This window comes from Phodopus roborovskii, unplaced genomic scaffold (assembly GCF_943737965.1).
Source record: "Phodopus roborovskii unplaced genomic scaffold, PHOROB, whole genome shotgun sequence".
Taxonomy (NCBI): Eukaryota; Metazoa; Chordata; class Mammalia; order Rodentia; family Cricetidae; genus Phodopus; species Phodopus roborovskii.
The window spans coordinates 29,774,905-29,794,986 of record NW_026125052.1 but is presented as its reverse complement, the minus strand read 5'-3'; the positions used below and the strand labels follow the sequence as shown (position 1 = coordinate 29,794,986).

Here is a 20,082-nt window from a genome sequence, read left to right as displayed (position 1 = left end):
TGCCCCCTTTACCCCAGCGTAGCCAGCTGTGGCCCAGATGTGCCCCACAGAGCAGCCCGAGAGGCCTGTCTTACCTTCACTGTCACTTTGGTTTCTTGAGTCCCTGTGGAGGAGCAGAGAGTGAGGGCTGGGACCACTAGGCTCTGAAAAATCTCAGTCCCATGAGGAATGGGCGAGGCCAAACTGCAGACTAGGTCCAAGCAAGGGAGGGGTCTGCATTGGCAGCTGGCCCGGAACCAGGATGTCCTGGCCAGTCAGCAGACACCTCAGAAAGAGCAAGGCTGCGGAAAGGCCTCTGGGCCCTCATCCTCACCTGACTTGGCCTGAGGTCCTTTGGGGGCCTGTGCTGTTGCCATTACTGGGGCGGCTGTGGTTCTTAGTTTTGGTTGAATCCACCAAACACCGGGGCTCCACCAGCCACTTGGTGGAGAGAGAAAAGCGCTCAAACTCTGAGGGTGATATCAGGTAGAACCCTGAGGAGAGGCAGAGAAGCCTGAGTAGAGCCAGCGCTCGCTCGGCTCCCGGCCCTGCAGCTGTGGCGGGCCTCCCCTCCCCTCCCGGGGGATGCGGACAGAGCCTCCTTTGATGCTCTTCACTCAGGGAGGGCAGAGCCAGCCCTGGCAAAGCCTCACACATGAGCTGCCTCTCCACCTCCCTCACCCAACCCCGCCCCGCTCACTGAGGCCCCAGTCCGCGCCCTCCCGCCCGCCCGCACACCTTGGCCGTATTTGGTGAAGACACAGGAGGCAATACCGCTGACGTCTTCCCGCCGGATGCAGCTGTACCGCACCTGGGGCTTGAGCAGGGGCATCGAGACCACCTGAATGTCACCCAAGTTGGTGAGCACCGCCAGATGGTGCTCCCCGTAGTCCTCAGCCCTGCAGCTGCCAAAGTGAGCAACACCAACTCTTCGTACCCGTGAGCCCTCCAGGGCCGTCAGCTTCAGCTTCAGCTTGGCATTCACCTTGGGCAATGTGAACACCTGGGCACACAGGGCAGCTGGGCGTGAGTCACACCACGACCACACTGTGGTTCTCCTAGCCATTTCTGCCACTGGATCTTGTCCTTTAGCAGGCACTTCACAGTGTACAACAAGTTCACCTGGGTCTTAATGCCCCTCAGCTCTCAGATGCAGATCTTGGGCCACCGACCTCTCACAGACTCAGGCCCCACCCCAGTGTCCCTACTCTGACCTTTAGGGCTAAGGCTGACACACACAAGACCCCCACCCCCACCCCTTTTCCTGTGACCCTGAAGCACATACTCCAACTCCAAATGAGAGCCTTCACCCCAGCGATCATTATCTGCGTCAAGGAGCTGAACTCTACTGATGATGTCTTAGGGACATCCAGGGGACCCTGCCATGTGGCACCTTGAATTGTTCCTCTGACACCACAAGCAACTGGTGGCTCCCTTGCATGTCTGGGCTCTTCGACAGGTCGTGGGCTACTTCCAGGGGCTCAGGAAGGGGCACACTGCGTCCGTCAAGCACCAGGATGCCCACCACAGGTGCACGGTGCACCAGCTGGATCTCCTTGGCTACAAAGGAGGCAGGGTGAGGACAGGGTTATGACAGGTGACTCGGTGACACCACACAGCACCCGACCCAAGAAGGCCAGGCCCCCCGGGTTTCCCGTTCATCACTCACCCTGCTCAGCCCGAACTGGCTCGTCCATTCTCCGCTCTGCAGGAGGCACACGCAGGGAAAAGGCGTAGACGGTGCCTCCATTGGTGCCAGCCCACAGTGAAGGGCAGTGGCGGGAGCCTGCCAAAAAGGAAAGGCTTGGGTATCTAACCCGGGGCTCTGGGCCTTGCTACTGAAACCCTAAAGTCAAGTTGGCAAGGGTCTTCAAGCTTCAGTTCCCGCCTCTGTAAAACAGACATGCGGGGCTGGAGAGACGGCACAGCGGCTTCTCTTCCAGGGGTCTTGAGTTCAATTCCCAGCAACCACATGGTGGCTCACAATCATCTGTAATGAGATCTGGCGCCCTCTTCCGGCCTGCAGGCAGACATGCAGGCAGGACACTGTGGACATGATAAACATGCTGCCAGCATGTCTATGTCTCCCACAGTCTTACAGGGCTCCCCACATGGATGAACCTAAGGCAGCTCTGCCCTTGCCGGGGAAGAACCATGCCTACTGAGCATCAACAGGAGCCACACCACCCCCAACCCCTATGGAGCTACAAGATAGCAGTGCTGTTTTACGTGACAGGACACGGAAGACTGGAAAGTTAGGTGATTTGTCTAAGGCCATGCTTCTAGAGATCCGCAGAGGAAGGCTGCCAAACCAGGCGACTGACTGGCAAGTCCAGAACGAGCTGGTGTTGGCTCTGGTTTCTGTCTGCACCAACATATTCTGGCCTCCAAGGACCCCAGGCAGGCAGCATTGCCCTGTGTGACTTCCCAGCAGGAGTAACCATCTACCTCATGCCAGAGAGTCCGCCTATCCATGCCTTCATGCTAGGGGGGTCGTGTTCTACACACCCAACATCAGACTGGCTACTCACTGTCCCTTAGGTAGGTATCAGCAAAGTAGAGGGTGCGAACAAAGCCGGTGAAGGAATCCTCCGCTGTGCGGGCCTCGATCTTGCGCTGCACTGGCGCCAACTCCATGTTCTGCAGGCCTGTCCGCTCCACCTTGGTGTTCATAGCCTGCGCCTGCAGGAAGTTGGGCTGGGCCTGAGGGTGGGCTCTTGCCTCAGGCGCTGACTTATTCAGAGCTAATCCTTCCAGGGAAGGGGTGACCATAGCCAACCACCTGACTGTCTGAGCCCAAGAGGACTTTGTCCCAGTAAGAGGTCCCCTGAGGAGAACTTGCCTGACTTTCCCAGCACTTCATGGGTAGAAAGGGACAGGAAAATAATAAGACAGTTGTGCTGGCTAAATCTATGTTAACTTGACATAGGTTAGAATCATCTGAGAGGAGGGAGACCCAGCTGAGAAAATGCCTCCCTCCCAGGCAAGCCTGTAGGGCATTTTTTTTTTTTTTTTTTACCCCCTAGATATGTTATTTTCTTAGTTAGTGATTGATGGGGAGGGCCCAGCCTGTTGTGAGTGGCGCCACTCCTGGGCTGGTGGTCCTGGGTTCTACAAGAAAGCAGGCTGAGCATGCCATGGGGAGCAAGTCCATAATCTATGGCCTCTGCATCAGCCCCTGCCTCCAGGCTCCCGCCCTGCTTGAGCTCCTGTCCTGACTTCTTTCAGTGATGACTTGCTTTTGGTCATGGTGTCTTATCTCAGCCATGGTAACCCTGACTAAGACAGCCATCATGAAAACTGACTTGGGACTTGTCTCTCAGGAAAGGGTCGCAGCCGTAGCTTTCTGGATATGGGAAAGCAGACAAGGCAGCACTTGGTTTGTGGGTGGCGAACCTACTTGGTTTGGATTCAGATCCTGTGCTCACAGCCCAGGGAGAGACATGGCTGCTCTGAGACTTGGGCCTCACCTCTCCCGTGGGGCCACCAGGCCGCCGTTTATGACTGGACACTCTGCTGCGGCGCATTCGACGGAATGACTGACGCAGAGACTTCTTGAGGGACTTTACTCGAGACAGTGGTCCCTCCAAGGCCAGCTGGTCACTGGGGTGCAGTGTGCACCTTGGGAGAAGGGGAAGTCACAGCAGGCCATCAACACTACAGGCCCCACGGTCCTCACAAGGTCCCGGCCCCAGTCTCCAGCCCCCGATGCCCTGCTTACTTGACAAAGACTTGCCGCCGCTGCTGGTGATCAAAGAGGCCGAAGCCGTGACTGGTGCCAAAAGCCACAAGCCGCCATTCAGAGTGCAGAGCCAGGGAGGTGACCACAGCTGGCGGTTGGCACTGCACCAACACAAAGGGCTGAAAGCCTGGCTCGAAGCTCACGGGCCCTGGGCGGGCGGTGAGGCGTTCATGCCCCTTCCAGCGGTAGCCCTCCTGGTCCTGAAGCAGGTCCGCCTCCACATGCTCCACGGCGTGCTCTGCCGCCTCATCGTTCAGCTCCAGCACCAGCACCTGGGGTGGGGTGGGGAGCAGACAGTTTAACGGGGCCCAGGCACCACTGCACAGCAAAGGACTTAGGAACCAAGCCAAAGTCCAAATTCTCATTTCTGGAGGGCCACTCACTACGGGGACCAAGCGTCCTGCAGCTGCGGGGAACAGCTGCAGGTGCTCCTGATTCCTGGCCCCTGCCCCTGCAAAGCCATCCCAACCACTCTGCCCGGCCTGCTACCTGCCCTGCGGTGCCTGCCACTGCCAGGTAGCCACTGTATTTACAGAGGAAAATCTTCTGGATACCCAGCCGAGGATCATCACTGTAGGGATCAAAGGAGCCCACCTGTCAAGGTAGGGAGAGGCCTGTGAGTGGCCACGGGCCTGGCCTAGCTTGGTTCCCTGCACCCCTGGTTCCCAGGCTCCTGGTGGCCTCACCTTGCGGAGTGGGGGCCACTCGTCCTCTCCCTGGGTACTGAGGTTCTCGTTGAGGTCTGCATCTGTGAGGAACACCCTCACTGTGCTGAGTTTGTACAGCAGCCGTAGGCAGACCCCTGAGGCATCCCAGAAACGCACCGTGCCGTCCTCATGCCTACAGACAGAGCCTGGTGAGGGCCATGTCAGTCGAGGTGCCTGGGGTCAAGGATGCACAGCCCAGGGCTCTGTCCCTACCCACCCCATGTCCTCCTTGGGAAAGGGGAAGCAGCCATTGAAGTCACCTACCCCGTGAGCAGAAGGTCCCTCTGGGGTGGAGGTGGGGCCAGGTTGGTGCCACCATCTATGGGCCACTCCTAGAAGAGATCACAAAGTCCAAGAGAACCTGGGCCAAAGTCAGGAGTGGCCTTGGGGCTAGGGCCGGACCTACCATGGAGGAGAAATGCAAGGTCTGGCGGCTGCCTACGGCAATGATGCGCTCCCACAGCTTCAGGGGGATGTTGGAGACGTGGTGAGAGCATGTGATAGCGGAACAGTGCAGAGAGGCTAGGTAGGGCAGCTGGACCGGTGGCCAGCCCGCTGTTTGCAGGTCAATCACCACCAGCTCCTCCTCTGCCAGCACCACCAGGGCGTAGGGGTCATCGAAGGCTGGAGCACAGGCAAACAGTCAGGGCTTGGAAGAGCCAGTCAGCCCCTGGCCTGCAGCAAAAGCTCCAGGCCAGGGGCTGGATCCATCCATCTCCATTGCTTGTCTTGTGAAAAATAAGAGCTACAAGCAGGCTGGGCAGTGGTGGTGGCGCACGCCTTTAATCCCAGCATTTGGGAGGCAGAGGCAGGTGGGTCTCTGAGTTCGAGGCCAGCCTGGTGTACAGAGCGAGTTCCAGGACAGTCAGGGCTACACAGAGAAAAAGAGCCACAAGCAGATGTGGGACGATCAAGGCCTCTCTGCATGGCTGTCCCCAGGGACCAGCGCCCCCGAGAACCAAACAAGAGCCCAGTCAGGATGGGAGCAGCTAGAAGTGGCGTGTAGTGAGATGTCCACCTGCCTGCACCCACTGCGCCGACCACGTAAATTGGGGGTGGGGACAGGTGCGGTGAGACCTGGGAGGACTGGGTCTGGGGATCCCAGCTTGCTTTCTTACTTTCTGGTTGGAGACAGAGAGCCTCCGGAGGCATCCTTGGAAAGGGAACTTGAGGCGGCTATCTGTTCCTGGTGTTAAGTGATTTCTCCCTGAACAAACATCCGTCAGTCTATCGTTTCCCAGATTCTTATTTCCCATGCAATATTCTGGTGTCAGAAGTGGGATTCTAAAGTTTGGCCCTGACTGATGACTTGATCTGTCCAGGGAGGGGTGGTTAACTGTCTTCTCTGCCACAGTGTCTCAGTTTGCCTTGTGGGCCCAAAGCAGGGACAAGCAGCAAGTCACCAAGTGTGTCTGTGGCCCTCAAGGCTTCAACCTGTGGACTGCTTGTCAAGGTAGACACGAGAGGGGAAGACCCTAAGCTACAGAGCAGGGGGAGGGAGGAGAGGCAGAGAAGGACACACAGGCCTGGAGTCTCCCTGGGTGGGGGAAGTGGTGGTCGCCGCCGGCAAGGGAGGCCTGCCTTCCTCTCCTGCACAGTTCCCAGGCCGCCCCCTGTTTCTACCCCAGCCCTTGCTGGCTGGTTTTGCCAGTTTCCCTGTTTATGAGGCTCACTCTGGGTTGGCCCCACACGGGTCCTGCCACGCCACCCAGACTTCGCCACGTCTGAGCCAGGACCCTCTCGCCAGGTTGGATGGGCATAAACCCAGCAACACAGATCTGCCTGAGCTGGCCCAAATCCCTTAAAGAGAGCTTGGGGCAGGCAAGGTGTAGCCTGGATAGGTGACATTCTAGATTGGGTCTCCATCTGGGAGAATGGCAGGGAGGGACAGAGCAGGGTTCACAGGTGTCACTGGCCTTGATGGCACTAAGAGGGGGTAATAATGCCAAGAGACCCAGAAGAGTGGCAGGTTTGGGAGCATCTACTCATCATTCTTCTGCTTCTTCTTCTTATTATTATTATTACTTTTTAGTTTTTCGAGATAGGGTTTCTCTGTATTGTTTTTGGGGCCTGTCCTGGAATTCGCTCTGTAGACCAGGCTGGCCTCGAATTCACAGAGATCCTCCTGCTTCTGCCTCCCGAGTGCTGGGATTAAAGGCGTGCGCCACCAACGCCCAGCCCCCTTCTTCATTTTTTTCAACTGCCCAGAACCCCAACTCCTAATGCTCGCCTACCAGCTGTAGGGTCGGCCTCCGTGAGAACCGTGAAGTCAATGATGCGGGAGGTGAAGTCGAAGGCTGTCTGCTGGCCATTGTGAACCACTGAGATGCAGTGGCGGTCCCCATAACTGGCACGCGGCATACCGCCCTGGAAGATGGTGAAGGGCAACCTGCGGGCACAGGAGAGAGGTGGGCTGGGTTGGCAGCTGGGACCTGGAGGGACATACAGGACAGTGGCCAGCCTTTGTGATAGGGGCTGGAGGCTGGGGGACCCCAGAGCCTGAAGGGAAGCCAGTCTCCAGGGTGGCTGGAGGGCAACGAGGAGACCCCCATTTCTTCCCAACTGCAATAGCCTAAGAGGACTTGGGGGTGAGGTGGGGCACCTGGTCGAGGAGCCATCCCTACTTCTGTACAGTGACCTCCTAAACTGCCCCGAAACCAGGCCTCACTATATACAATTTCTTCTGAAGAAACAGGGCGTGGCCACAAGAATACAGAACGCTGGCTGACAGCATTTCTCTGGGAAGGCTGAAGGAAGGGATGGGATTGGATTTTGCAAGAACAATCCACTAAGAGTTGGGATAGCAAATTCAACACTACCCTACCCCCGTTTTCCGGGAACCAAGACCCCAGAAGTTCTCACTAGGACTCCCCAGGCAGGAGCCCACGGGTCTTTCCAGGGAAGCTGTACAAAGTAGGAAGAACAAGGCATCGGCACTTACCCTTGCCTGGTGGTAAGCCAGAAGATTTTGGTTATAGCCTTGCAAGGAAAGGGACCTAAAAGAAAAGGTGTTAGCTTGAGCGGGTCTCCCACAAGATCTGGATCTTACTTGAGCCACGAGTGAATCTGTGGTGGGGCTGCTTCCTCCGGGCACTTCCCTGAGGCAGCCACAGTGGGAGCCAGTGTGCCTTTGGACCAAGTCCCAAACCTCTCTGGGCCCAGATTCTGCATCTGTGAGCTAGGTAGCCTACACCCGAGTCCAGGAAAGACCAGAGGTGCTTCTCAGGCAGAAGACCAGGTTAGACCTTCTGGGCAGAAGCACACTGACCGTAAGGTATGGAGCTGCGCAGGGCATCTGGGTTCTGGGTGTCGCTGGACACGGGCCACTGGCAGTGGCTGCCGTCGGAGTGGCAGGTGACAATCAGACAGCCGTCCCGCTGCCAAGTGACATTCTCCAGTTGCTTTGGAGGAGAGGAAGAGTAGACGGGGATCAGGACAGCAGTGTACACATGGACCTGAGGGAAACGCTCTCCTAACGTCACCTACCTGGTTGCTGAGGATATGGGAAAGCACTCGACTGCCCTGAAGGTCCCAGATGACGACGAGGCCTCGGCTGTAACCAATGAGGATTTGGTTGGGGTCACGAGGGTGCTCCTGCAGAGCTTCCACCATCTCGAACACTCTCCGGTGGCGAGCCTCCTCCGGCAGCCTAGGCAAGGGAGAGCCATGAGCCCATGCAACCGTGGGTGTGCCACCTGCTAGCCTGGGAAGATGGCGGGGCCAGCCACATCACAATGAGGGTCATGCACAATAAGACGTGGCATTTATATATTCAAACACACACACACGCACACTCAGGGGGTAGATATAACCCCAAAACCTAGGAGCTGGAAGGAGTAGGTGTTCAAGATCAAATGTTATACGATAGTTTGAAGCTAGTCTGGGTCACACGAGACGCAAATCTTCACAGATAAAATAAAAGTCTGCTGAGCATGGTGGCACGAAACTTTCATCCCAGCACTCTGGAGGCAAAGGCAGATGCACCTCTGTTAGTTCCAGACCAGCCTGGTTTATTTAGTAGCTCTGGGACTGTCAGGGCTGCACAGAGACCCTGCCTCAACCCACCCCCACTAAAAAAGATGATTAGTTTGTAATTGTGTATACATGTGTAAGCATGTGTGGAGGCATGTGCACACCAGTGCTGGTGTCAGTGCGGCTGAGGCAGCAGATCCCTCTGGAGCTGGAGTTAAGGAGGTTGTGACGCATCCAATGCTGGTGTTGGGGACTGAAGTCTGGTCCCTCTGCAAGAGCAGCAAGTGCTTAAACCACTGACATCTACAGGAATTTAAGTTGTGGGACAATTAAATGTGCTTATTTTAAGTGTCCTTTTGAAAATTTTATTTTATTAGATGCATTTATTTTATGTGTATGAGTATACCATGTACACTCAGTGCCCACAGAGGTCAGAAGAGGGTCAGATCCCCTAGAACTGGAGTCACTGATGGTTGTGAGCCACCCTGAGGGTGCTGGGAATTGAACCCAGGACCTCTGGAAGAGCAGCCAGTGCTCTTAACCACTGAGCCACCTCTCCAGCCCTGGAAGGCAATCGTTTGAAGCCAATTCTCTCCTACTTTTACCTGGGTCCCAGGGATCAAATCAGGATGTCAGGGTGGAGTGGCCGATGTTAAACTTGTCCTGCTGAGTCATCTTGATGGCCTCTTTTTGCTGCTGTTGTATGATGCATGTATGCAAATGTGGTCACATATGTATGATGTGCGTGGGAGGCCAGAGGTTGACATTGAGAGTCCTCCTCAATCACTCCCTGCCTTGGTTTTTGAGACAGGATGTCTTCGTTGAACTGAGAATTTACTGGTCCAGCTAGACAAGCTAGTCAGTGAGGTCTCAGGGCCCTCTGGTCCCTTTATCCTCAGCTCTGTGACTATGTGATTATAGACATACCAGCCTTGTTCTCCTTTTTTTTTTTTTTTTGGTGGTAGGGGTTGGGGGGAGTGTTTGAGACAGGGTTTCTCTATGTAGTACTGGCTGTCCTGGAACTCACTCTGTAGACCAGACTGGCCTCGAACTCACAGGGATCCACCTGCTTCTGCCTCCCGAGTGCTGGGATTAAAGGCGGTCACCACCACCGCCAGACTGGCTAAGACCTTCCTAATGAACACAAACAATATCATAGAAATGAAAACTGCAGGACAATTAGATGGTTTCCAATCTTACACCATTAAAAACTGAGCTTGGGGGGGGGGGGAATGCGGCTCAGCAGTGGAGCACTTTGCTAGCATGCCTGAGGCCTTGCACTTGACCTCCAGCGCGCACACACACACACACACACACACACTCACTCACACACACACACTCACACACACACACCACTCTATAATGACAATAAAGAAACTCTGCGTTTTGTAGTATTTCCTCTTTGGATGGAGACCTTGTTAAATGTGATGCCACCAGACTTAAGGGCAGGACAACTGAAAACCCTTGGCACCATGGCTGGCACCTATAATCCTAGTACTGATGGAGTGGAGACACAAAGACCTAGACACCATCCTTAGAGACAGAGCATGTTTGGGACCAGCCTGAGCTATGTGAGACCCTGCCTCAAACCCCCCCAAACGAAATGAAAGCCTATGCAAGTGTCAGGGTAAAAGGTGAACAAAGGCTTAGACTCCAAGTACAGAGTCTCAGGCACGCCAGCCACTCCCTGGTAGCCAGCTCACCGTGGGGCGAGGGGTGAGGCTGGGCCCTCTGGTCCCAATGTCCTACCCATACACTTGGCTCAGGCTAGGCACCAGCCATCCTACCTGTCACCTCGCAAACTGCTTTGCTTTGACCTCAGGCACGCCGCCCTAGCCTAGCCCTGCCCTGCCCTGTCAAGCGGGAAAGAACAGGGGTTGGAGTCAGAAGGACCCCACCCCACACAGGAATCCTCCCTAGCTAGCACTGCCACAGCTGGAGCAGCTGGATAGATGAGTCCTGCCTGCTTCATGCCCGTGTGGAAACTGGGAGAGCCTGGTTTGCCAGCTGTCTGCATCCTGAGCCTGGTCCAGGGCTCTAGGGTTGAGTCCTAGCACACTAGCCATCTGCCTTGGAAGAGCAGCATATCCCATGGCTGTCAGACTGTCCCAACAAGCTCCTGCCCAACTCTATTGCCCTCTAGAACCCTGTCACCCTCTGCATTCCCAGAACTGCTCTGAATTCCTTTCCATGCTAGACCCTGTTGTCAAGCAGCAAGCCTCTGAAGAGCCCTTAACAAACTTCTGGGCTTCTCAGCCACAAATCTCAGGTGTCAGCAGGAGCCAGCTCAGCACCCAACTGCATAGACCTCAGGGCTCTGACATGTGTGGCCCGTGTGCAAAGGACACTGGACTGAGGAGTTGCTGACACACCATTATTTTGGGCCTTACTTCCCTGATCTTTTTATTATTAGGAATTACTATCATTATTGTATGTATGTATGTTTTGCCTTCATGTATGTCTGTGTGGAGGCCACAGGAGGGTGTCAGGTCCCCTGAGACTGGAGTTACAGACAAGGCTGGGGGCCATCCAGGGCTCTTAATGCTGAGCTATTACTTCTGTCCATTTTCAATTTTGGTTTGAGTCAGGGTTTCCCTGTGTGCCCGATTGGCCTGGGGCTTGTTCTGTGGACCAGGCTGGCCTTAAACACAGAGATCCGCCTGCCTCTGCCTCCCGAGCGCTGGCATTAAAGGCATGTGCCACCACACTTCTCTCACCTTTAAACGAGGTGACAAAAGTCACTTCGAAGACTACCCCCCATCTACTGTCACGAGGCTGACAGAACTCAATTTGGAGGGTGGGTAGGAAGTTGAGGGTTTTTCTTCTGGGACCCTTAGACTTCCTGGGATAGAAATGAAAAATGGAGTCCTTACTGGCGACCACCAGGAGAAGGCCATGGCCCTTGTGAGGCGCCGAGCAGCTCACCATTGCAGTACTGCCTCGGAGCTGATGGTCCTGTCGTCCAGTGTGCAGAAGCCGGGTAGCTGCACCACAAACACGCTGCCGCTCTCGGTGCCCAGGTAGAGCAGTCCCCGGGAGGAGTGAGGTAGGATCTCCGTGATCTGTGTGGCGCTGGGGGCAGCCCTGGGAGCAGAGACGGATGGTCGAGGGCTGAGGCCTAGGCAGGTGGGACCCCAGGACTTGCCGGGATCTCTACCAGCCCCCCCAAGGCCTCGTCTAGGGAACACAGGCCCCTGAGGGCCTTGACTGGCTTCCGAGCATCCTGGACTATGACAAATGATCGGTTTACACTCTGTCAAGGTGGGAGACAGTGGCAGGGGCACAAGCTGTGGGGCAAGAAAGAGACCCACCCTCTAGTGCACAAGAGGGCGCAGGCGTGGGAAGGGCGCAGGCGTGGGAAAGGCGCAGGCGTGGGAAGGGCGCAGGCGTGGGAAGGGCGCAGGCGTGGGAAGGGCGCAGGCGTGGGAAGGGCGCAGGCGTGGGAAGGGCGCAGCCCACCGCAGTCTAGGAAGGCCCCCGAGCACGAGATGGTGGCTTAGACACAAGTTAGGCACTGCCAGTCATTCAATGAGACTTGCAAGAGATGAGCCCACCCTAGAACTGGGGGAGAATAAGGAGGGGCCAGGAAAGAAAGGGGACCACCGCGTCCTTACCCTGGGGGGCCACGCAACGTGAAGCTCTCTTCCTCCTGCAGCTCTGACACCCCACCCTTGACCTTCAGGGTCCACAGGTGCAGGCTGTTGTCATCCAGCAGAGTGACCAGCTGACACTAGGAGAGAATGAGGACGGACGGGAGCTTGACAGAGCCAGCGTCCTTCAAGGCCCCAGGACAAAAGCCCCTCTGTGGCTCTCAGGGTGGCTTTGGGTCTCCAGGTGGACAAAGGGAGGGAGTTCCATGAGCACCGAACCCAGGGCCGACCCCAACCCCACCTTGCCATACTACCCCTTCCAGAAGACATGAGGCTAAGAAGGCCCCAAGGAGGCCCCGCCCCTCCACGTCCCACGTCCCCTCCCTAAGCAGGTGCTCACCTGACCCGGCAGGAAGTGGATCTGCGTCACGGCGTTGTTCTCCTTGTGAAGCCCCATGAACTCTACCCCAGGGGCGCCGTATCTAGAAGGCTCAGGAAAACCTTGGAAAGCTGGACATCAGCCCTCCCCAACCCTAGTGGTCTGTAGCCTGGGAAGCAAGGAACGCACCCAGGCAAGCACCTGTGCGACCCTTTCAGGGGCACAGGATGGCGGAGGCAGCAGTGTCCCTGCCCCAAGCACACTCATCATCCATATGACCCTGGGGACTGTTCCCCCAGGGCAGGTGGGGGCAATTCCCCAGAAAGAAGAAGCCCGATCCTGGCGACAGTTCGGCTGCCACCCCTCCCCCCACCTCACCACTGCAACATGAGCTGTAACCACAGGCCAATCACCCGTCACCTGGTGGCACCTGCATGAACATGAGGCACCGTGGGGGGGCACCCCTAGCTGCCTTGCCCTGAATCTTGGCACCAGCGACTGGCAACCAGGATGTGGTCCTGGCTGGTAATGATTAACTAAACGGGGGAACGCTGAACTAGACCAGACTCCGGCAGGGCTGGGGGCCCTGGCCTCCTGTGTACACACTAGCCCAGCCACCCGGCACATGGATTCTCACTCTAGCTGGGTCGGAGCAGCAGGGGACTCAGGGGAGGAGGTGCCAGCTCAGCCACCCAAGGTGGGTCCCTGTCTCTCAACTCCCCTAGGACTCTTAGCAGAGGGTGAAGTCAGACATAGGGAGTGAGGGGCATTGTCTGGCACCCAGCTCATCCCGGGCTAGCTAGAGGAGTTGTTCTGGGGTGGAATCATTGCGGTGGACAAATGGCTGCACAGCTGGCTGATGTCCCGTCACAGGGACATTCCCCACAAGCAATGTCCATTCCCCTTTCAGGGATGTGTGGCTTCCCAAGTGCTGCTCCCACTGCCTACCTGAGGCCATTCCACCTTCGCCCGTGCACACGGAGCCCGGGAACAGTCTGCTCTAGCCTTTCACGGAGAAAGGTAAACAACTAAAAACGTACTGCCCGTCCCCACTCACTGCTGAGTGCATGGATATCTACACCATTCCCAGGGACACGATGGGTCACGTGAGACTTGCGGCTTTTGACAAGGGCGTAGAGCTGAGGGCAGCAAAGGATTGGGCCCAGGCCTCCCCAGACATGTCCCCAACTGTCTTTGAGATATTCTCCCATGAGTCCTGTTGCCATCGTAGCCTGAGTGGCATATTGGGAAGGTGTCTTCCGTGACCTGCTGGTCACTACTTACACAGTGGTAAGGCACAGACTTCTTCGGGGTTTCCTGCCTTTAGTCTAGCCCCTAAAGCAGGTCTCTGGGCCCATACCCCGTCACGGCAGAAGGCCAAGATGCTGAGGCCAAGCCTGACTCCTCTGGGCAAGCTACTAGCCACACAGGGTCCCACAACCAAGTTAAGTACAGCTCAAGTTCTGAAACCTCCAGCTATGAGGGACTCTGAGTCGTCAGAAGAGAAAATAAGGCCCCCCACACACACACATAGCTTGCCATGCTAAGTCACCCTGCTTTTGAACCAACTGCCCAAGATCAAGCAGGGAAAGACAGGCCCTGTGCAGATCTCACCTCTCCAGACCCTACCTCGGCCTCTCCCTGTGGCGCCGGCACTGGAAAGGATACAGTTTGATGGCTCCAGAGCGGGTGCCGATGGCCAGGATGTGTAGTGAAGGGCTATAGCCAAGGGCACTGGGCTGGTGTGGGAAGCCATGCTCCACGGTCTGCAAAGAGAGCCATGTCCTTAAAATCCCCAGGTCCGTGGACACGTCCTTAAAATCCCCAGGTCCCCCTAGGTTTGGGGCTGGGCTGTGGAGCCACAGCTCAATCAGAACAAGGGACAGAGCACTGGAGCTATCCTGGGTCACTCGTTTCTGTAGTCCATATCCCTATCCACACGGCCAGTCCTGTGACTGACTGTGGTGACATCCCAGGCCACCTGACACTCTCCAAGAGCATCTGGGTCACACACTCAAGCCTTCCTGAGTATCTGGGAGGTGCTGGGAGGTAGAGGAGACAATGGTTCCTTAGAAAAGAGGCCTAGAGGTGTCACAGTTCCAGGCCCACCCTGTGGCCCGAGGTCACGGCGGCGGCATCCCTGCCTGGCTCTGGACTCCCTTATCATGGTGTCTCCTCAATTATCTCCCCAAACAGGAGACTTCTGGAGTATTGTTACAAGTTACATGCTTTTGTTCATTCCGTTTTCACTAATTTCTTTTACATTGATTGATTGATTCATTCATTCACTCATTCTGTATGTCTATGTGGGCAGCTGGACGGGTACCAAGGGATACAGTGCATGGTCAGAGGAAAACCCGTGGACGTCTTTTTTCCCTTCCATTCTGTGGGTCCCGCAGATCAAACTCAAATGGTCAGGCTTGCTGGCAAGAGCCCTTTTCCTGTGTTTGCTTCGTAAGGCTCAAAACCAGAATTCATCCCGTGGCACCCACAGAAAGGCGGAAGGAGAAAACTGCCTAAGGAAGTTGTTCTCTGAAGTTGGTGTGGGGGCCCAGGCCTCTAATCCCAGCGGGGGGCTCTGAGTTTGAGTCCAGCCTGGTCTACAGAGGGATTCCAGGACAGTCAGGGACAGAGAGAAATCTGTACTGAGAATACACACACACACACACAAAGTTGTCCTCTGATCTCCACATATGTACCCACATGTGAGCTCACACATCATATATATGATATGTACACACACATATATGTAATTTTTGTGGGGAGAGACAGGGACTCTATGTAGCTCTAGCTGCTCTGGAACTCATATGTAGACCAGGCTGGTCAGAGATCCACCTGCCTCTGCCTCCTTAATGCTGGGATTAAAGGGGTGTGTCATTACACCTGGTTATATATAATTTTTGAAAAAACACAGAGATGTGACTGGATCACACGGGCATCAACACTCCCACACGTGTTCATGCACAGGTGTAGCTTTTCAGCTGTTTATCTGCATGAGATCACCCAATGGTTAAAAGCTTTAAAATGAACAGAACACTCCTGAGGGGTCGATGCCTCGCTTCCAGGCTCTCTGCAATTGGAGCTGCACTGGTGACCTGGTCTTTGCCTGAAGCTCTGGTGTCCGTGGCAGCAGCTACAGACTGAACGGGTGTGCATGTGAACACACCAGATGCGAGGACAAAGCATCCCCTGGGAGCCTTGGGGCTCTGCTTCTCAGCCAGCTACCCACCCCAAGGGGTAGACTCTGGGGAACCGGGAGGGAGTGGAGCGCAGTTGCCTCATAAGTTACTTAGCTAAATCAGAGACTCTGCTGCGCAGAGAAGGGTGTGGAGGCGGCCAGCCTCTCCAGCTCTCCTGAGCTGGCCTTATCAGACCTCTAAGCAGGACAGAGAGATAAGCTCTGGTGACAGCAGGCACGAGAGGGGAGCAAACTCATGGCGGCACCTCCCCAGTCTAGTCCAGTGGCTCAGGGGAGGAGGTCAGTCAAGGAGAAAGCTCTAACAGATGCCGCCTGGGGGGACCCCTGAGGCTGAATGGTGGGTGGATGGGGCAGCAACATAGTCTGCCTTGTAAAGGGCCATACCTGGTCGGTCAGCCAGGAATGCAGGAACCCGGAGGGAACCCAGTCAGAGGCCCCCAGCCAGCCCCAGTCCCTGTTGAGCTATTTGAAAAATGCGGAGCCTGGAAAAGCCTTGAGTCGATAGCTGAGTGTCTGGAATGCAAACATTTCCCAGAAGGAGAGCAGAGAACTCACACAGGTCGGTTGTATGAGTGGGAGGAAGGTTTACAGACCTCAGCTGGGCCGCGGCTGAGCTCAGGTTGCCGAAGCCTGGAGAAGTCAGAGGCCTGGAAAAAGTTACAGAAACTAGCATTTTCCCACCGCCGCCAGCAGTGGCAGCTTAGACCAATGCCTGTGGAATGTGGAATCTGGAGGACCGTGGGGGGCGGGGAATGCCCTCGAGGCCCAGTGGGAGGCCACACACCTTGAGCTGCCCTGACAGTAGCCATGAACAAGTGTGACCCTTGCTCACTGCAGGGTGGCATCTGCTGTGCCCAGGAGATGACTTTTCAAGTTTCCTCTACTTCAATCAACTTAAACATATACACGGTGTGTGTGTGTGTGTGTGTGTGTGTGTGTGTGTGTGTGTGTGTGTGTGTGCTCAAATCGCCTAGCGGCTCACACCAGCAATCCCTGCACTCACACCAGCACTCAGGGGTCCAAGGGCAATCTCGGTTATACAGTAAATTCCTGGCCAGCCTGGGCTACACGAGAACATTCCGTTCCCCCACAGGGGAACATTTCAAGTGCCTTCACTGAAACAGCCTGAACTCCAAGAAGGCAGGGCAGGGCTCTGCGGGTCAAACTCAGGCCTCATCTTTCAGACGGACTCTCCAACTGTTACTCCTTTTCTGTGAGGCCCGGGCTGTCCTGGGACTGAGAGATCGGCCTGCATCTGCCTCCCAAGCACTGGGACCAAAGGCACAGGCCACCAGTGCTAGAGCCAGGTGTTTTCAAGGGGACATGTTATGAAGTGAAAGATATGACACAGTTTACAGACTTGGTATCAAACAAAAGAGTGATGCCTAGGTACCCTTCAGAGAGTACCCGGGGTCGATTCCCAGAACCCATGTAGAGGCTCACACCCGACTGACTCCAGTTCCAGGGGTTGAATATGAACCACACACACACACACACACACACACACACACACACACACACTCACTCACACACAACTCATACAAATAGCCCAGTGGTGGTAGTGGTGACTTCGAGGCCAGCACAGTCAGGGCTATTATACACAGAGACTCTGTCTTGAAAAAAAAAAAACATATAAATAACTCCTTCCCCAAACACATACATATAATAGTCAAACATCTCATTAATAATTCTACTGCCTACATGCAAAGATGATATTTTGGGTATATTAAATAGAATTATTAACTAAATTAATTCAATTATTTAGTGGCAGAAAATTTAAATTATATACATGACTTCTATTGTCTTTCTTAAGAAATAATTATTTTTAGTTAATGTGCACTTGTGTTTTGCCTGCATGTGTCTCTGTGAAGATACTGATATCTCCTAAAACTGGAGTTACAGGCAGCTGTGAGCCGCCATGTGGGTGCTGGGAACTGAACCCGGGTCCTCTGGAAGAGCAGCAGCCACTGCTCTTAACAGCTAAGCCATCTCTCCAGTCCAAAAGGGAGAGTTTTGGGTTTTTTGTTTGTTTGTTTTGTTGCTGTGCTTTTTTGAGACAGGGTCTCTGTGTAACAGCTCTGGCTAGCCTGAACTCACTCTGTAGACCAGGCTGGCCTCAAACTCACAGAGATCCGCCTGCTCCTGCCTCCCGAGGGCTGGGATCAAAGGCGTGCGTTACAACTGCCCGGTTCCCTGTTCTTCCAAAGGTCAGTTCAGAACAGGCACCCAGTCAAGCTCACCAAACCTCACTGGGGTGCTACCATGATGCCCTGAGCACCACTGGACTGAACATGAGGCATTTTGGGGAAAACAGTGAGTATATACAGGGATTGCTCACCTACTGTGAGAGCAACTGTCCCCAGTTGCTGCTAGGGGCTGGCTGCTAGGTCCTCATTTTTCTGCAGTAACCCCCAGGGCACTTTGTCCAGCTGACCAAGACTCCCTCAGAAGCAAAATAAGGGGCGTAAACTCCACAGGACACAGGACTATCCCTGGGCAGGGTCCAAGTGAGCGGGGACTCCACAGGCCCGAGGCAGAGAACCTTATGGGGAGGGGTGTGTGGACGGCTCAATGGCCCTAGCTGGGACAGAGAGGAAGGATGTGGTTTTGCCAAGAAGGCTGGCAGAGCCAAGTGAAGAAAAACGGAGGAACTAGAAAGCCAGGGCATGTCCTAGGGACCCACCCAGTCCCAGACATCCTGCATCTCAGTGCCCGGTCACACTCTGGCTGTCCCTCCCCCAGCACAGGATTAATTTTTAACCTTTCAAACTCTGGATTCCCCTGAGTAAGTTCTACATGGATGGTAGTTGCTGGACCTTGTTTCGGACCCTGAAGGGTGAGTACAGGTGGACTTTCTCAAAGGAAATGCCCACAGGGTACCTCAGAGCCTCCCCTGTAACCCAGAGCATGTGGGCAGCAGGTACAGCCTCAGGGAGACTGGGAGTGTAGGATCCCCAGACCCCAGGGGATTCTAGCTCAGGATCAAACTAGGAGGCGGACCAAAGCCTGGCCACTCCCCCTCACCCCTGGCCTGTCCTGGCTGCTACCTGGACTCAGGTGATCTCTGCTGAGGGAGGAGAACAATGAGCTCTTTTGACAGAGAAAGGAGAGCACAGAAGAACAGAAGGTCACCAGACTGTAAGATCAGCCCAAGTCCCCGTCAGACTGTGAGAGGCCGGGGCGGTCTCTCCTCTAAGCACAGGCCGCAGGGAAGCTGTCCTGTCTGTCAGGGGTTGAGAAGAAAGCCCCAGGAGGCTGCTCAGGGCCACAGGAGGAGGAGGGGGCACATCCACCTGGCTGGCTGGGTGGTTCTGCCAGATACTGGGTGTGGTGAGCTCAGATTCCTGGCCCAAGCAGCTTGGCCCTCTCTGTGTGGCAGTCACCTGACACTGGGGCCCAGGTAGGCAAAAGCCACAACAAAACGACCTGGCACTGGGCTGGGCAACTGGTTAGGGACATGCTGCTTATTCAGGGGGCTGGAGGTGGGTGGCAGGAAGGGTCTAGGTGGGGCCTCTGCTGCAGCCCAGGACAGGGACCTAGGTCCAAGTCTGCTCAGACCTGGGTGTGGCTTTTCTGTTCTGTGCGTCTGCATTTCACCAGAGGAGCAAGTGGGCCCCAAGCAATCAACCCCTGAGGTCCCCTTGGCTGGTCTTCGGTGGCCATATACAGCACCACAGTTGTCTAATTGGGTTGAGGACTACCACAAATTTTAAATGGCAGGTAAAGACACAGGCTCCAAGAGGTGAAGTCACCGATAAAGTCACTCAGCCAGAGAGCAGATGGGACAACACCTTGGTCATCCCTGGGAGATGCCCTTGGGGACATGCTTAGGCTGGCAATCATGGAAATCTCAGTGTCCTCGACTGTGGAATGGAGACCACACCCATGTGTGAGTCCTTGTGAGAATGAGGTGACCCTGGTTCGTGATGAAGCAACGAATTCACCAGGGCTGCAGAGATGACCCAGCAGTTAAAAGTACTGGCTGTCCTTGCAGAGGACACAGAACTGGCTCCCAGCACCCACATGGTGGGACACAACCATCCCTAACTCCAGTTCCAGAGGATGTGGTGCCCTCTTCTGATTTCTAGAGGTAGCAGCCAACTCCTTTTCTGGTTATGGTCACAACTCCTGGCCAAGTCCAGGGAGCTCTTGTGGCCCTACGGCAATGTCCCTGCTTCCTGTGAGATATCTTGCTGACACTGGGGTGAAGGAGGTCTTCTGGAAGAGGCTGGAGGCCTAGAACTGGCTTAGAGGCTGCTATGTGTGAGCTGTTGAGGGTCAGGCTTGTGACGGTGCCCACTGTTCCCATCGCTGCACACCAACTCCAAAATGCAGTGTCTTATAGCCTGGCCTTCAGGATGGAGCTCTCCAAAGTAGAGACCACAGTTCCCGGGCAGACGCTCTACAGGGGCAGACCCCAACCTACACGTAGAGAATTCCTGTATCTACTCTATGCAAGCAGCTCGCGTGCACCTTAACTCCCATCGTGGTACATGAATCTGCTGGACCTCCTC

At 55.3% G+C, this 20,082-nt stretch overlaps 1 protein-coding gene across 2 annotated transcripts in view; it reads right to left on the bottom strand.

The window, feature by feature from the left end:
• Nucleotides 1-20,082, bottom strand: part of Llgl2 (LLGL scribble cell polarity complex component 2) — a 35,051-nt gene that overhangs the window by 1,077 nt on the left and 13,892 nt on the right. For both annotated transcript variants that reach the window (XM_051180611.1, XM_051180620.1), the window contains exons 3-22: nucleotides 14,038-14,135; nucleotides 12,391-12,472; nucleotides 12,015-12,130; nucleotides 11,326-11,484; nucleotides 7,915-8,077; nucleotides 7,697-7,829; nucleotides 7,370-7,424; nucleotides 6,663-6,817; nucleotides 4,835-5,052; nucleotides 4,693-4,760; nucleotides 4,408-4,561; nucleotides 4,211-4,315; nucleotides 3,701-3,993; nucleotides 3,450-3,600; nucleotides 2,511-2,661; nucleotides 1,649-1,765; nucleotides 1,373-1,539; nucleotides 718-982; nucleotides 314-473; nucleotides 75-103 (exon numbers count right to left, since the gene is read on the bottom strand). In XM_051180611.1, coding sequence (XP_051036568.1) covers nucleotides 75-103; nucleotides 314-473; nucleotides 718-982; nucleotides 1,373-1,539; nucleotides 1,649-1,765; nucleotides 2,511-2,661; nucleotides 3,450-3,600; nucleotides 3,701-3,993; nucleotides 4,211-4,315; nucleotides 4,408-4,561; nucleotides 4,693-4,760; nucleotides 4,835-5,052; nucleotides 6,663-6,817; nucleotides 7,370-7,424; nucleotides 7,697-7,829; nucleotides 7,915-8,077; nucleotides 11,326-11,484; nucleotides 12,015-12,130; nucleotides 12,391-12,472; nucleotides 14,038-14,135 — 2,839 coding nt within the window. The remainder of the gene's footprint in view (nucleotides 1-74; nucleotides 104-313; nucleotides 474-717; nucleotides 983-1,372; nucleotides 1,540-1,648; nucleotides 1,766-2,510; nucleotides 2,662-3,449; nucleotides 3,601-3,700; nucleotides 3,994-4,210; nucleotides 4,316-4,407; nucleotides 4,562-4,692; nucleotides 4,761-4,834; nucleotides 5,053-6,662; nucleotides 6,818-7,369; nucleotides 7,425-7,696; nucleotides 7,830-7,914; nucleotides 8,078-11,325; nucleotides 11,485-12,014; nucleotides 12,131-12,390; nucleotides 12,473-14,037; nucleotides 14,136-20,082) is intronic.